The sequence below is a fragment of the Vipera ursinii genome, assembly GCF_947247035.1.
Source record: "Vipera ursinii genome assembly, chromosome: 4".
In the NCBI taxonomy this organism is placed as follows: Eukaryota; Metazoa; Chordata; class Lepidosauria; order Squamata; family Viperidae; genus Vipera; species Vipera ursinii.
This window is the reverse complement of record NC_139514.1, coordinates 56,848,254-56,866,104: the sequence shown is the minus strand read 5'-3', so window position 1 is coordinate 56,866,104 and position 17,851 is coordinate 56,848,254. Positions and strand designations below refer to the sequence as shown.

General features: G+C 38.6%; 1 protein-coding gene across 1 annotated transcript in view; it reads left to right on the top strand.

The window, feature by feature from the left end:
• Positions 1–1,128: 1,128 nt before the first annotated feature.
• The window catches only part of DNMT3L (DNA methyltransferase 3 like), a gene marked incomplete at both ends in the record, with an annotated part of 37,863 nt that continues 21,140 nt past the window's right edge, over positions 1,129–17,851 (top strand). Inside the window, one exon of the mRNA XM_083361277.1 lies at positions 1,129–1,314. Coding sequence (XP_083217403.1) covers positions 1,129–1,314 — 186 coding nt within the window. The remainder of the gene's footprint in view (positions 1,315–17,851) is intronic.

Genomic DNA, 17,851 nt, shown 5'->3' with positions numbered 1-17,851 from the left:
AAAGGTCAGTCAGATGGGGCATGCCGGGGAGGGAGAGTTCTCTGTGTGTCTGTACACGCGCACACGCCTCCAAATCCGTTCATTGCCAAGGTTTCTTCCCAGTGAGAAGGGTCTGCTAGAAAGAGGGGATTTAGCAACTTAGTTGGTCAGCCCACAAGCTTTCTCTTACCAGTTTTGCTGTATGAGGAAAGACGCAATCCCCCTTCCCAATCTGCACCCTCCCTAATATCCATTTGGCACCACTCTGTCCATTAGAAGGAAAGAAACCAAAAGCCACCCCTTTCATGTTCCTCCTTCCAAGCAGGGAACCTTTTGGGGGAGGAAAGGGTGAAGCAAACGCAGCCCTCCCCCAACCATTCCTTGCAGAGGAAACTAAGACTGATCAGCCACATTTATTAGGAAGCGGCCCCTCTATTCTGGAGAGCCAGCAGGGCCCCTGGTTCGCTTTTCTTACATCAGCAGGGCTGGCATTCCCTTAGCCTGGAAAAAGAAGAGTAAAAAACTCAAAAAGATGGTCCTTGCTAGCGGCAGGAAGCTGTGAAGGTTGGTGACTCAGGAGAAACGACCGGGGGGAAGGTGGAGTTGGAAGAAAGGGATAAAAAGAAAGCTTTAATCTCGCTCTCTCATTCACTCACACGTTCCTCGCAAAAGCTTCTTTTGCTCTCATTGACTTCCATGGGGACACTTGGCAATTAAAACCACTCCCGCTACTGCTGCTACTGCTAACTTTTTCACTTGCTGCTTGGTTCCGATTTAACCTGAGAATCCCCGGATGCCACTGCTGGGGGTTGAGGAGGCTGCCCAGGTTCAGCCGTAGCGGAAGCCAATGACAATAGCGGTGGAGGCGGCAGCGAGAGAGACACCGGAGGTCTGCCGCATCTCCATCAGCCTCTACCTCCCCCGCAGAAACAAATCCCCGTGCCAGCTCCCATGGCAACAGTGAGCCCCAAGGAGCAAGCAATCGCTCCGCCAGCGGCGGCGGCTGTTGGGGCAGCCTAGTGCGCTCGCCGAGATGCTGGAGCATCTTTGGCAGCAGGAGTAGCAACGCCTGCCTGCCGGGTGGAAAAAACAGAAAGGTTGGTGGCAGCGGCGGCTGCTTTTCAGGCAGCTTAGTGCCCTTGCCGAGATATGGAGGTGCTCCAGACCCGCGCTCCGCTCCTCTCCACTGTTGGTGACTCTGAACAGCTGGCCCTTACCTCCGCCAACTGGAGCCCGTTGGTGGAGGTCGGGGCTGGTGGTACAGAGTTGTCAGCTGATCAGCGGCCCTGTGTATGCGTCCTCCTGGGCCCACGGGAGCTCTGGAGAGTCCATAAGGTCAGCCCTGAACTTCACAAGTGGAAATCAAGGGAGATTGCCAGGAACACGAGATCGGCGTTTCTCCCCGTGTGCTGATCTCACGCTCCTTACAGTCTCCCTCTCTGTTTCAGCTTGCTTTCTGCATTTGGGACGAAGACTCGAGATTCGGCATTTCTCCGCGCCCGCTGATCTCGCACTCCTTACAGTCTCCCCCTCTGTTTCAGCTTGCTTTCTGCATGTGGGACGAAGCCTCGAGATTCGGCGGAGGAACGCCCATTCCTTCTGCTGAGCCGTCCCAGTTGCTTTCTGCATTTTGGACGAAGACTCGAGATTTGGTGTTTCTCTGTGCACTCTATTGCCCTGGAGAGGAGAACCAGAGTTAATGGGTTAAAACTACATGGAGGGTGATTCAAGCTAGATTTCAAAAGGACCTTCCTGACAACATGACTTGTAGTGAAATATGATCTGCTTGAAGTGAAGAGTTTTTCTTCACAAGAGATCTCAAAGATTTGATCTATTAATGATGCTCTAAAGCACAGGTGTCAAACCCACAGCTGGTGTGGGCGTGGCCTTCGCATGATGCAACTGGCCCGCGGGCTAGCAGTTTGACACCCCTGCTCTAAAGGATACAGTAGTAGAGCACTAAATGATCTTTTTGATTCTATGAGTCATACAGATTTGCAACACATATGTTGTATATAGTATGTTTTAGGTGTGTGTCATGTATGTGTTTCACTTTGAGAGTGGGCAACTAAATTTCATTTTTGATGTGTGCCGTTGTGCCCACAGTAAAAAATGACAATAAAGATTATCTTATCTTATCTTATCTTATCTTATCTTGGAATGTCTGATTTTGTTTTCTTTCTTTATCACATCCTACCACATGAGTTTCAAAAAAACAAAATGTAATCAGTATAAACAATAAAAAATGATAAACAATAACTGCTAAAATACCATAGGCTGATATTAAAAATAAAAAGAATAGAAAACAGTTGATCAATTATTTCACAGGATTTGCTGTTATCACAATTAGACAGAAAGCTAGATTCAAATTCCAGCCATGACTGGGTTTGAAGTGTTTTTCTTTTTGTTTGGTAGGCTTTTTAAAATTTTACATTTTGTCTTTATTTTAGAGAAATACAAATATAAGCAAAATACAATGATACATTAAAGAACAAAATTAAATGAAGCAATCTTTGAACTTAAAAAATGATAGAAACCAGAAAAAGCAAAGGGAAGAAAATTTAAAAACAAATCCCTACCTTATGTAGTAAATTTGTGGTTTACTAATAAAATACATAATACTATAGAATAATCAGGTAGAATATATTATTGTAAAATACCATAAAAACTCTCCCAGAGAGGAAGATATTGTTTCATCCTTTGATTAGAAGAAAATATTGCCTTTTCCAAGATGGATAAGTGTTATATTTTCAAGAACTGTTCTTTAACGTCTGCAATAATACTATGACACTTTTCCAATTTCTCATTATTATTTGTTTAATCACTCCCACCTCCTACACATGGGATTCCAGATGTGGTTATATAGTAGATTTGTGTGGCCATTTTTTTCACATCTGCCACCTACTGAATTGATATCGTCATTCAGTTATGCAATACATGCAATGCATTCTACCTTTTTCTAAGTTAATTTAAAGAGTACTCAGAGACTATAAGTACGTACAAATAGTTCTAAGTTTCTTGCCCTAATGTGGATCAATTTACATTACTTGCACTGAATTCCAATTGCCACTTAGTCAACCAAATTCCCAGTTTAAAGTAAACTTTTTCAAAATCACTCTCTGCTGTATTAACCAGAATGTTTTGGAATCAAATAGCAGCATCCAGAGGCTGGAAAGGTATAAAAAAGGTCAGAATTGTAGTCATGACAACCCACCCATTTGCACATGCAGGTGACACTGATGCACATACAAAAGGGGGGAGGCATTGCAGTGGCTGCCATCTTGACTTTTTTACTCACACGGATGTGTTTACTACTGATAACATCTAAATTTGGCCAGTTCACTACTTACTTTATCCTTACTTTTTCTTAAATTCTAACTTTCATTTACAAATCTTGTGGGACCCATCTTAAATCTTAAATTTGAGAGAAAAAGAAGTTTGTGTTTCATTTAATATAATATTCTTTGATTTTGGAAGCTGCTTCTGGCCATTTTTCCTGAGTGATCTTTTCATGTTTCATAAATAATTTTGAATCAATTGTCCTTGTAACAGATAGAAGGATGAAGTTTATTATTTTTCTTTGGTACTTTTCCTTCAACTCCTTATTTTTAGCTAATTATAATAGAATTCCTATAATCACAGAGTTAGCTTTTCACTGGTTTTAGTACAAAACTCCAACCACTAAATAGGATAGTAGAATCCTTAGTTCAAGACTCTCTGATTAGCTTCAGATCAATTATGATTGCATACTAATTTTTTTTAAAATGCCGGTCAAGGTTTCTGACCAAACCAAAAAACAGTTTATTTGCTGATACAATTAATATAGCCATCCATTTCCTGACAAGTCTTGTAAATGGTGAATATAACATAGGAATTGTTCTAATAATTCCTTGGAAAAGATAATAGTGAAACCATTGATTGATTTCTTTTAACAATCATCTTCATAGCTTCCTCAGAATATAAATACATTTATGTGGCTTTCCAAGAATCATAAACTCAACACTTTCAATAAAAAAGGATTTTGAGATCTTTTTCAAAGCTGAAGATTTTTTAAAAAGATATGGCCACTTCTGTTTATTTTTTGCTACTCAGTAACAACCAAATAAATCAAGCAGACTAGTCATTGTGTTTTTTTTATCTGCTAGAGGCAAGCATCCATTTCATCAGAAAGTGGATTTTTATAGGGGAAAAAACAGAGTTAAGATGATGCAAATGAACTGAGTGGACGACAATTATCATCCTCTGTATCCTAGAAACAGATTTTTTTTCCAATCCAAAAATGTCTTTGGAACCTTAATTGAGTTAGAGCAACTGACTTAGGTTTAAATTCAGAAGATAAAACAAAATACTCTGAAACATTTTGGGGCAGATGAATAATTATTAAAGTATTAAAATATTGTTTTACAACAATTGCTTGGGGTATTTTGACAAATCTGATTTAGCTTTATTTACAATTGCAGCATTAACATTGTTTTCAGAATAGTGCTAATTATAGACAAATGACATAAGCATATTACCTTAACTGTGCTGAGAAACTAAGCAAGGTTAGGTTGGATTAGTATTTGGATGGGAGGCTAACACCTGCAATAAATAAAGACTATATGTAAACCGAAAAGTTTTTTTTTAAAAAAATATAGTCTCAAAACAAGAAATATCAAGCCACTTCCTAAATTGAAATGAAGTGGCTTGCTAGAAGCCAGCAAGGATTTGTTAAAAGCAGATCATGCCAAACAAAACATATTGACCTCTTTGAAAAAGTGACTAAATTAGTGGATCAGGGAATATAGTGGATATAGTATACTTAGACTTCAGCAAGATATTTGATAACCTACTTCTGAGAAACACAGTACAATATGGGGTAGACAGTACCACCACCAGATGGATTTGCAGTTGGCTGACCAATCAAATTCAATTTGTAGTACTCAATGGAACTACATCTACATGGAGGGAAGCATTTGTGGGATGCCTCAAGCTTCTGTCTTGTGCCCGGTGCTCTTCAACATCTTCATAAATGATCTAGATGAAAATATAGGAAGTGAACTCATAAATTTGAAGCTGGGGAGAACTGTCAACACTTTGGAAGTTAGACTCAAGATTCAGAAGAATCTTGATAGAATTGACCATTGGGCCCTGTCCCACAAGATGCAGTTCAGTGGTGAGGAAAGTAAGGTCCTGAACATAGACAGGAAAAACCAAATGCATAGGTATGGAATAGGAAGCAACTGGCTCAACAGTAGTTCCTGCAAGAGGAATCTAGCTATCTTGTGGACTATCATTTAAGTATGTGTGTGCTGCATCTGCCAAAAAAGCCAATGCAGTCCTAGGCTGCATCAACAGATGGATAGCATCAAGTATTCAAGAAATGATATAGTATAGAGCAATTCCACTCTATACTGCACTAGTACTGAACACATACATGTGTTTCATATTTATCTGATAAAATACCAATATTTCCATACTGCTCCTAAGAAAATCGTGTGGCTTTGTCTTTCATATCATAGGAGTTGAGTTTGTCTTAAATTACTAGTATATTTGTAATACTTGTATTTAGTAGGCTAGGGAAATCTGGAAGTAAGTCCACATATCTTCAAGTGGTCAAAGTTGAGAAACACTGATCTAAACACTCCATAAAGAAAACAGTCAATGTATAATGTAATGTATTGGGCTTGCTTGTTAACACCACGTGGCAATGGCTTGTAGGTTGCAAGAGCAGGGAGCTAGCTAACGGCTCCCAGCATCTCAGACAACCTGTCTCCAGCGCTGCCATTGGTTGTCCCTAGGCAGCAATAGGTTGCTTCAAACCTATTGGCCACCGCCTAGGGGCCAGGGTATAAATTGCTGCATCTGCAGCCCTGTTCTCTAGTTCAGATCCTGCAAACAATAAACCATGATCTTTGCTGAACTCACTCGCTTCGTCTTCATTCCTGCGCAATGAACCCGGTACACAACATATAATACAATACAAACAATTATGAACAATGAAACAGTACAATAATTACTTTAAAATGTTCCCTAATCCCAGCATTACCTAATTTAACTGCTAGCAAGTACTGGAAATGGAAATAAAAGTTGTTCCAGTGTCATAAAACCTTGGCAAGAAAAAGTTTTTTAAGGGACTGTTGAAATTTTGGGGAAAAATAGACTACAAATGTCATTCAAGGGGAAGTCAAGTCTAGAGAACAGGAGCTAAATGGGAGAAAATTTTAAAAAGTGAAATAAACACTTTTTATGCAAGTCAAAGCGAAATTATTTTGACTGTAGAAACAAGTCAACCAGCTCAGAGGAACATAGATTGTACTGAAGTTATTCAAATGATTGGATGTTTCTGTACACACAGCCATGTCCATTAAGATCAGGAATTTAAATGCTCCTCAAGATTTAGCCAATATAAGGATTAACAAAGAGACAAAGCACAGGTCTATTAGGAGAGGTCCAGCACCACACAGACCATGTTGTTCTGGCCCTGAACCAGAGAACAAAGTCAGGAATGCATGCCAATAAACTATTGGAAAAGATATTTCCATTGTATGAATTAACAGTTTACCATTTCACTGGCAAGAAACAAACAGATTCTCCAGATATTCAGAAAGTGAACATTACAAGGAATTTTGATCTTTACTTTATTTCCCTGGAATGTTTCTGAAGGTTCAATTTATCTTAGATTTATTCATTTCTTGGTTTATTATTGCTCTAAGGATATCAAACTCTTATGATCCCAAGTGCCACATTAGCAGACAGCCCTGTCTCCCTTCTTCCCTGCCAAGTCAAAAGTAGCGTCTGTCACAGAGCATATGAGTAGGGAGAGGCTTTCAGAGGACAACACTGCTCGACACAGGAGGTCTTGGCTACCAAATATTTGACCTGGCTGCCTAGGCACTGCAGTTGCTTGGAGGGTCAAGCAACCTGCAAGATGACATCAGTCCTACAGCACAGCTTGTGCAACTACCTGAGGCTCAATACCCTAGCTTTGTTGGGCAATGTCTTAAGATCCTACAGAGTATTGCTGTTGGCTTCAGAAAATAACCTGAGCTACAACGTGGTTTGTTTTATTATTACTTCATGAGATGTATATTCTGCCTTTTCATACTATTCCATTTCGAACATTTCCCAAAACAACCCAGAGAGAGAGAGTGAGGCTGAGAAAGTTACTGCCTCAGTCATCCAGTCAGCTTCCACGGTTGAGGATGTACTTGAATTTATTTCTGGTTAGTCTTAGTGCAACACCCTAATCATGGTCAATATGTTCTGTGATCCTCATCACTTTATAGCACAATTAATAAAGAAAGGCCAAAGAGATGGAATATTTTATATTTTTCTTTGTTTATTTACTTGCTAAAATCACAAATATTGCAGGATCACCTTCCAGCTTCTTCTAGTGGGGAAGCTCAAACTCTGCTTTATGGCACCATATCTGATGTTTAAACTCAGCTAAGCCCAATTTAACATAGTCTGGCACATACAACACAATTGCTCATGGTTAAGTGAATTATAATTTACTTAATTAATTCAAATTCCTGGATTTGCAAAAAAATATGGGATTAGCTGATTTCACATGGAAATCTAGGGTAATAATGTTGGTTGGCTAGTTTGTGATTCAATGAATCATGCAATTTCATTCACAGAACATGGAATGATCAGCAATAATTTGAAAATTAAAGAAAGTCAACCCATAACTCACCTCTCCCTGACTGAGATCAGCTTCTAGAGGAAAGTATGCCTGGAATAAAAGTTCACACATTACAGAAGGCTTTGTCCATTTTTCCTTAGCCTTGGAAACTTTCCTTGTAATATTTTTGGAAACTCCTAGCCTATAACAATCTTTGTGTGAAATCTCCGAGAAGGAAAGGCAAAAGTATGTAGGTAAAGAAGAAGCAAAATACTTTGGAAATACAGTAAGTTCATAGAGGCAAATTCCCAGGGGCAATTAGGGACCCTTCATAATTGTTTTGTTTTTAACACGAGGGCCTTGAGGTGTCAAGAATTGTCTCAATTCATAACTTTCCCCCCCAAGTAAATATAACAAGGCTACATTCCCATATTAAAAAATCAACTTGCAATATCTCTGAACTTCTTCCTTCCGTGAATCATTAACGCCTACCCATATCTCAAGGGTATTTTTATTAGTAGCTTCAAACAAAAAGAACTTTGAAATTATGAAGAAAAATAACTTTTCTGCTATAATATGAAAAAAAATACTTTGCTTCTGTTCTATTTCCATAGTTCAAAAACTCAATTTACATATTTTAATCTTATGAAGACATTTTGAATAGATGCACTAAATTTGCTGAATGTGTCGACCATCAGGAGGTACTATGTGGTCTAATTCATCCTATTGGAACTCACTGGATGTGGGTAGCTAGATGTTCTATGGGGCTGAAACCAACTACTGAAATTTAAATTCATAGACTTTTGCACTTTGCAAAGTCCCCCCCCCGCCCCAATTATAACAGCAGATGGTGTTACGCATTAGTTGCTTCGTTGCAGCAGACTTGGAGATAAGAAGCCAATGTATCTAAAGTAAATTCCATACAGAGAATGTAAGCCAAAACTAACTGGATGTTTTGTACTGCAATTTACCCATCATTGTCATCAATCATCAAATCATCTAACCAGGGATGTCAAACTGCGGGCTGGATGTGTCACGTGGAAGCCGCGCCCACTCCACCTTCGGCAAGGGGGAAAAAGTTGCGATATGTCTCAACACGTCACATGACACGGCGAGTTTCACACCCCTGATCTAAAGGGCAACATTTGCTTACATTAATGTAAACTAATCAGTGGACTTCTTCAAAAGTTTTGTTTAAGGGTAACATCTGGACAATGCTGAACTTGATTTATTAATTCATTAATTTCATTTTTATGGCTACCCACTCACCAAGTGATTCTGGGAGGCTAACAAAGAATTTAAAAACATTAGAATACAAATAATAATCTATAAAAACACATTGCACTGGACTAAATTATTAACATACAAAACACTATGAGCTCCAATCGGCCCTAAGGAAAGAATCAGGTCATCAAGTCTTTCTTAAATGTATTTTACTGAGTCAGTGTAAAATGATATGAGTTTGTGGAACTGCCTCAATTCCAGTTACATGAACAATTCCATCAAGGTGACAAGCAGTCCACCTCACTTCTCCCAGATGCTTTGCTTAGTTGGAAGAAAAGACAAAAATATTTTGCATTTTCTGTCCCCCAAAATTCATACAGGAACTTTTTGAGAGTATCCAAACTTTCAGGTCTCTGTAATCAAGATAAGGCATTTGCTGCCCTCATGTGGCCCCAGCTTTTCTACCTTAGACATGCATACGGCAATGCACAATTGTGTAAAAACCAAGCCTAAAATTTGGCAGACATTACAGAATACTTAGTAGTTCAAATTCTACATCAGTAGTTTTGGACTGAACTTCAGAGAGACATACCCACATATATTACTGAGGGGTTATTTTAACATTTCTTCCTAGAAAATAAAAGTACTTAAACATCAAGATTTCTTAATAGTAAAGAGGAAGGCTGTGCATATTTTCAAAAGCAAACTAGTATTGGTACTCTGGAACATACAACAGCATGAGCAGAGCAACCATTTAAAACCACTTTGGCGCATGCTTGAAAAAAAGATATGGCTACTTTAACGAGAATTCATTCAAAGAGGTTTTTCAAATGAAATGTCCAATTTCTATACTGCTGAGGAAAAAAATCATATATTTTAACTCACAAAAACACTTTCTGTGATGTGTTATTTTGTTTTTGAACATGTAGCAATTAACTTTGCCAAAATAACTTTCGTTTCCTCCACTGTACTTTGTTCTAGGCTGACAAGAAAAACAGAAAAATAGAAATGAAAGTGAAGAGTTACAGAAAAGAAAGATCAATAGTTTAGCTTTCCCTCTTTCTCAGGCAGGAAGATAACATTCAAAAGCTTTATGCATCTCACTAAAAAATAATTGTTATTCTTATTGTTGTCAAGGGACGCAGTGGCTCAGTGGGTTAGGACGCTGAGCTTATCAATCAGAAGGTCAGCAGTTTGGCGGGCCGAATCCCGAGTGCCGCGTAACAGAGTGAGTGCCTGTTACTCGTCCCAGCTTCTGCCAACCTAGAAGTTCGAAAGCACGTAAAAATGCAAGTAGAAAAATAGGGACCACTACGGTGGGAAGGTAACAGCGTTCCATGCACCTTTGGTGTCTAGTCATGCCGTCCACATGACCATGGAGATGTCCTTGGACAAGCGCTGTCTCTTCGGCTTTGAAACAGAGATGAGCAGCGGTCCCTAGAGTTGGAAATGACTAGCACACATGTGTGGGGGAACCTTTACCTTTACGTTATTGTTGTTATCTATTATTGTGTTCTCTGTTTTCTTCATTCATTGTGGCTAGGGAGAGATGGAATTATCTTTTGTTTAAGATCTGCAGTTTAGTATGTTGAATTCTTAAACTTTAGTTATTCTAAAACTATGATTAGTTAAAACAAATTTATGATTGAGCTATGTTTCCCACTAACTGTGGAATTCATTGACTTAACTGTTTATTTTTTTTAATCTCACTCTGTCAATGAAAGAGCGCCATGGTAGGAGGGTGCTATCACTATAGATTTCACCCATTCTGGAAAACCCCAAATGCTATAATTCTATAAAGAGAAAAGTAGAGGCCGCTAACAGAACTCTAGGTATTTGTGTCTAGTTTTGATCGTTTCCAGGATTCTCTGGGAAAACCACGGCATATAAAGCTATAACAGATCAATTCAGTTTAGTATGCAAGAAAGGACTTAAGATGAGGACATTTATGCCTATTTATATTGTTATAAAGTTCAAAACTATAAGGTTAAAAAAAATCAACCAGATAACTTGTCTTTTTGAGTTTCTGACTCTGAAATTCTGTTTTAAAATGGCTGCTACAGAATGATTTGTCGCTCAGATCATCCGAGGAAGCTCTATGGCAAAGGCTAATTGCCTTTTCTGTGATTTTATCCGGTGCACGCTGGAATGCCTCTTCCCTTAAAGTCATGAGATGCCTCTTGCTACAGCTTAGAGATGGCTGATCTCTCTGTATTAACGCTGAATAAATGATTTCTGGCTTGTTTGCTATTCTTTCCTCTTTCAGAGTTTGCAAATGAATGTGTAATAATTTCATTGTAGATAACTTTAAAATGTGATTTTGTGGGGAAATATTAAATATTATAAAATATAGTATATAATTTCATTTACAGAACACGCAAGTTATTACATCCTATGTAGTAAACAGAATCTATATTTACAAAAAACAACCAAATAAGAAAGTATCCACAATCACTCTCAAGATGCCAAGATGCAACATCCATCATGTCTTGAACGTTACTCCAGTTTCATTTCAAAAATCCGATAATTCTGACGTAAGGATTCTTCATGGATTTAATAATCTAGTTGGGTGCTATGTTTAAATTTCCTTTCTCGTGCTTTGCTTGACACACACTTCTTTTACTGCAATTCCTTTATGCTTTGCAAATTGATTTCATCACAATGAATGATGGGAATGGGATCAAGGAAAAGATATGAACATTAGTTATGCTAGGTAAAATACACCCAAGACCATTCCAACACACAATGCATAGTAAATTATTTCCATAATTAAAATTTAATATTGGACTTCTTTTAAAATTACATACAGAACATCATCCTACAATTGCTCAGACAAACCAGGAAGAGTAGAAAGCCTTAGGAATAAAATTAACCTTACAAAAGATGCCATTTGCTTTAAAAGGAAAATTGCCTGCAATGTCATTGTCGTCTAAAATTCACACTAACTGCGGCATATAGGCAATCCAGGGGTCTCGCACTAAAGTGTTGGTGCAAGTAAAGTGTTGCAGTAAAGTGTTACATTATTGACTATGGCTTGAGTGTTGCATGCATACGAGATCAATTCCAACACTGATAAAGGAAGCTGTTTTATTAGATTTATGTTTTTCAATTTATAAAATAGTAATTTTATAATTTATTCACCTTCATTAGGAAAATAACAGCAGCTACCCTGCCCTGACATGGACGCAACCTCACAAGTGGGAGTAGTTCAAGAAAGCTAAGATCAGTTTAGACTTATTTTTCCCATTTCCAATGTAATTTCAAAAAATTACATTTGAGCATTTGCCCTACGGCAACTTAAATGGAAAGCAAAAGGGTATGTGTAAACATTGTTTCTATTATCTCTGTGTTACATCCATGTAATATAACAGCTTCCTTGAGAAATGACAGAAGACCGTCATCATTCAATGACCCTGGCTGGCAGAGGATGCTTCTAAAAGTAAATTGAAGTTGTTTTCAATATATCTTAAATATATTTTACATTTTGATTGCTCCTTTGGGGAAAATGGTTATCTAAATGTATGGGTTTTATATGTATTCCTCTGTGAAAACATAAATACATGACCAACACTTTTTAGAAAAATATTCAGACTAGAAAAAATGGAATTCTGGAGCCGTAATTTTTGTTTCTAACCATTGTTGCTCTTTGTAATGTAGTGTAATGTAAGAATTAGGCATGGTTTAGATGAGCCTAAGAATAAATCTCAGCACCCAAGTTTAAAATAAGCAAAGAAAATGGTAACTGCATTCATGGTGCTTTCAAGATCATGAGAGAAAAATATTACTCAGGAGGCACAGCATTTTGATTCCATGCTGATTTGCCATCATTATATAGTTATGCATTTAAGAAAACAGCACATACATTTATGTTGCCAGGGAACTGTCTTTGGTTCAAAAAATATGGCTATCATCTAAAATAACCATAAATAAATATTGAATCTATGGCATATACTGTTATTGCAGCTAAGTGTATGGCCTTCTAATACAGGGCTTTTCAACCTTTTCACCCGTTGTACCACTTTTAGGATATGGCAACATCCAAGTACCACCAGTCGCCTAGCAAGGTGTCAAAAACTTGATGACCAAAAAAAAAAAAGGAAAAAAGTGATGAAGTACAGGTAGTCCTCGACTTAAAACAGTTCACCTAGTGACTGTTTGAAGTTACAATGGCACTGAAAAAAGTGCCCCCCAAGTCAGAGCCGAGCAAGACACCTGCCTGCCCGCCTGGCGGAGCTCTTCCTCCTGAGATTTTCATTGTTGTGAGCATTTCTGTTGAGGATTGGCAGTGGGGGTGGGGTGGGGGGTGTTTGGATTTTATTCCCCCCATCTGTTGGGTGGTTGCACCAGGTTTTGGTCACTTCACATGACCCTGGTACACTGTGACCATCATAAATATGAATCAGTTGTCAAGCATCTGAATGTAAATCACAAGACCCTGGAGATGCTGCAACATTTCAGCTGATTGGTGCTTCTTCTGGGCTCAGCAGAAGTGCCAGGATCAGTCCCGAGCTCCAGCTGGAGCCTGGTGCTGATGCTAGCATTTCCGCTGAGCCCTGACAGCCCTGCAGCTCCAGCCATCTCTTGCTCAGGCTTATGCAGTGCCGCCACCGGTTCAGCTCATTCCCCTCCCCCGCTACCACTTTTCTAGGATGGTCGTGTACCACCTGCCAGGTGCCAATGTACCACAGGTGGTACCCGTACCACTGGTGAAAAACCCTGTTGTAATAGATGAGATGGCTGGTAGTTGTTTTGAGTGTCAACAATCCACAGCAAGGTTAGCAGTGAGATCATAACCCAGAAAGGGTTACACAAAGGCAATAAAGAATTTGAATACAACTAAAGTAGAATGAATTGTGAGGACTGGACTTCATGATACATTACATAAGAAATATGAAGATGTGAAGGAACCACCATAAACATAGCAGCTCATGTGGAAATACAGTATGTCCTTTCAGTATACTTTGCTCAAATATATTAACTAAAAGAACTATTATACAGACTATATCCAGGTTGTTTGCATGCAGAGAAACCCAGATGCTGTGAATGCCTCAGTAAGCATCGCCATTTAAAGAGGTAGAGTGTGCATAACAATATACAGTAAAACATCCACTTCAAAAAGAAATGAGACCATATCTTCCAGTGAGGCCATTGTTTTTTGGATCTGAGAGGTTGCCATTAAAATCACAGCTTAACTATACATTCCTTCAGTGATCTGGGTTTTTGTTCCATTTCTTTGCGTCTGTAAAATAAGAATCATAGTGACATCCTCTTTTAGTCCTTTATGTTACAATGATAAAGGAAAGAAGAAAATACCGTCAATTCCAGCTTTAGTGAATTTAATGTTAACCCCATCTATAGAAGATTCTGACCAGAACAATTCTGTCACAGGTGACCAAAAGAGGTAAATTATGGAGGTAATCATTGGTAATACTTTTTAAAAATATAGATACTTGATCATTGATTGTTGCCTATTGACATGATAGGACATGTTCCACAAATCTAGTAACTAAACTAGGAATTAACCTGCAAAAATGGGTTTAATAATAAAACTACAGGGATGCAGTGGCTCAGTGGGTTAGGACGCTGAGCTTGTCGGTCAGATAGTCGGCAGTTTGGCGGGCCGAATCCCGAGTGCCGCATAACAGAGTGAGCGCCTGTTACTCGTCCCAGCTTCTGCCAACCTAGCAGTTCGAAAGCACATTAAAATGCAAGTAGAACAATAGGGACCACTACGGTGGGAAGGTAACAGCGTTCCGTGCGCCTTTGGTGTCTAGTCATGCCGGCCACATGACCACGGAGATGTCCTTGGACGAGTGCTGGCTCTTTGGCTTTGAAGCGGAGATGAGTCGGAAATGACTAGCACGCATGTGTGGGGGAACCTTTACCTTTTACCTATTAAAACTAGTTCAACTAAAATACTGCCAATAAAATCCATTCAATTCTAAATAATCCCTAGTAGCCACTACTCCCTAGTAGTTCACGTTCCGTCCTCTCTTCTTTTTTCCTCTGCAATAACTGAATGGAGGGGGGGAAATGAAAGCATCCACTTTAGATATAAAGTAGTAAGTTGGCTTTTCAACTACAGCCTCTCATAAGCTGCCACTTGAAATCTATTTATTTAGACAAGTTATTTTTAAAACCACAGGTTATGGTTTTATTCTGGTCTGAAGCTGTGTGCCCTTAAAGATAACCTATTAGGTATATGTATATTAGAAGTAGGCAGGATGATGGGAACTGGCTAAGAATTGCATAAAAGTTGTCTTTTGGATGGCATCTGGCTGGGGAAGAAAGATTTGCATTTCATTCAAAATCTCCTAGTGTGTTTTGTCTTGATTATCCTCACTTGCTCAGGAATCACAAACCTGAAGACAAGCTGAGGTTTCTTATGTAGTTGACCTAAGGATGCTTCTGTCTTGGAAATGACACTAGTGAGGCTATCGAGTTTGGGTACTGAAAAAACAGGCAGTAGAGTTGGCTATAATTTAAAAATACCATTAATATGATACTTGCAGAATTTCCAGTAATATCTTGTACATACTTGTAGGTGTGCAGGCATATAAGAAGTCATTCTTAACATTCATAAACAAATTCAGCTTTGAAATTCCCCAATCTTCATCAATCCATATAAATTTCTTAAACAATAATAATTGATTTATCCAAATGTTTGTTCATTTGTTCACAATCATTTTAGCATGGCTGGAATTCTAGTTGTAGGTTCCCTGCCAGAGTTTCAATAGGGTCCGTTGGCTTTGCATGGTTTCTTGTCTACTTTATGGGTTAAGAAAACATTGACTGTCTAGACTAACACAATTGTAAGCCTGAACTGTCCTTTTCAAAGTACAAGCAAGAGAAAGAAACAGCTCTGCCCAGCATCCTATGGGAACACTTAACACAGTTTGTAGCATGATGTAATTGCCATGTCTGGATCTAAATGAGATCATGCTTTGAATGTGCTGGTGTAGCCATTTGTGTACTAATCCATGATTCATTTGCAGCCATTGTTAAAACACCCAAGATTAAAAGTTTTTAAATCTCTGGAAACATCTGATCGTACTGTTTGAATTTAATGAGGTGCAAGAGAAAACCTCTATAAAATTGACACTTTGAGTGTGCTCTTCTTTTAGAGAAGGGTTATAGTATATCGCGGTGGCTCAGTGGGTTAGGATGCTGAGCTTGTCGATCAGAAGGTCGGCAGTTTGGCAGGTTGAATCCCGAGTGCCGCGTAACAGAGTGAGCGCCTGTTACTCGTCCCAGCTTCTGCCAACCTAGCAGTTCGAAAGCACGACAAAATGCAAGTAGAAAAATAGGGACCACTATGGTGGGAAGGTAACAGTGTTCTGTGCGCCTTTGGCGTCTAGTCATGCCGGCCACATGACCATGGAGACGTCCTCGGACATGCGCTGTCTCTTCGGCTTTGAAACCCCTAGAGTTGGAAACGACTATTACGCATGTGCGGGGGAACCTTTACCTTTACCTATAGTATAGAAACAAAAGGACAACTACAGTAAAAGGGAAAATGAGATTTGCAACTGCTACTTGAGCCCTTCCTCCTGATAGAAGCTTGTTAAGTGAACCAGATCTTTCTCCAGGCAGCTAAATGAAACCATAAGCGCCAGGGAAAGCTAAGATAGCATTATTAGTACTTTAACACCATCTATTGGCAGGTTATGGAATTTGTGTGTAAAATGCCACATTAATCTTCTTTAAAGGGTTAGGGTTCTGCACTAAAAAGAGTCAAAAGTCAATGCTTTTCTTTCTTTTTCCTCTTTTATCCTACACTTTTTCCTCTTCCCTTTTTCCTCCCTAACATTTTCGCTATTTTCATTTTTCTATTTTATATTTTGATAAACTAATAGAAAAAATTGGAAATCACGTCCACCACTAGACCTCCCAGTCTTTTTAATCCAGTTCAATAGTTCCATCAGACATGATTACCCATTTTGTTGTTGTTGTTGTTCTGTTAATCAGGAATGTACCAAAGCCACATCACTCCAGTCACAAGTGACAATAACTTTGGATGAATTCCAGTGAACTCAAAAGCAAAATCAGTCCAAAAGAGATAAGAACCAAGTTAAGACATGAAATAAACCCAGTACAGAGTACTTTCCAACAAAGAGATAAAAATATGACTTACACACAGTCAAGGCAAGTTAAAAAAACAAAAACCAAGACAAGACCTTCCTTGGTTGAGAAAGGGCTACTTGTAAACTTCAATAGTTTTACACCAAAGATTTTTACACACGCTGTTGATAACACCAAGGCACAAGTGGTCCTTCTGCTGGTCTTTCTCTCTCCACTTGCTGCTTTGGCCCCATCTGTCAGGAGATTGAGAAAATTTGCGATATCCAGTTCAGCATAGTTTGTAACACTGGGGCTGCGGTGAAAAGGAAAAAAAATAGTAAAATATTATCTACTGTATGAAATCCACTCAGGGATTATTCCTTGCAGTGAAGCCTATATAATCAACATATTTTTACAATCATTACTAGCATTTGAAAGACACTGTTACATGCGGGGCCATGATAATATGAGTTACCTACACAAGCAGGGCTTGGGAAAATGTGCTTGCCGTACCTGACCCACCACATTGTCACTTCTCTTGTCCTTCTAACAGCTATGAAATTGTTATGTTTTTTTCTACGGAGAAAAAGTAATTTCTTTTTTACAATGGCAATGCCCAAGATTTTTTCTGATACTAAGGTTCTGGGAATAAAAATCCAGGTTAACTCAAGTTAAGGCCAACTTGGAATCATAATTGCCATTGCTTCCTTTCTATACACATAAAAAAATATTTTAGGAATACCAAATAAAAATGTTGCTGCAAATATTTTTCTCTTTCTTGCTGTTTCCTCCAATCTCTTTCTCAACATAAATTAATTGAGAATTTAGTTTTTCAAGTACAGATTTGAGGCAGATATTAGAAGATAATTGTTAAGCAGCCTTGATTTTTACACTGTTATTCCAGAACCCCGAAATATATCAGAATACAGTCAGGCAGGTAGATATTTATATTACAGAAATTGCCAAGCTATAATACTTATA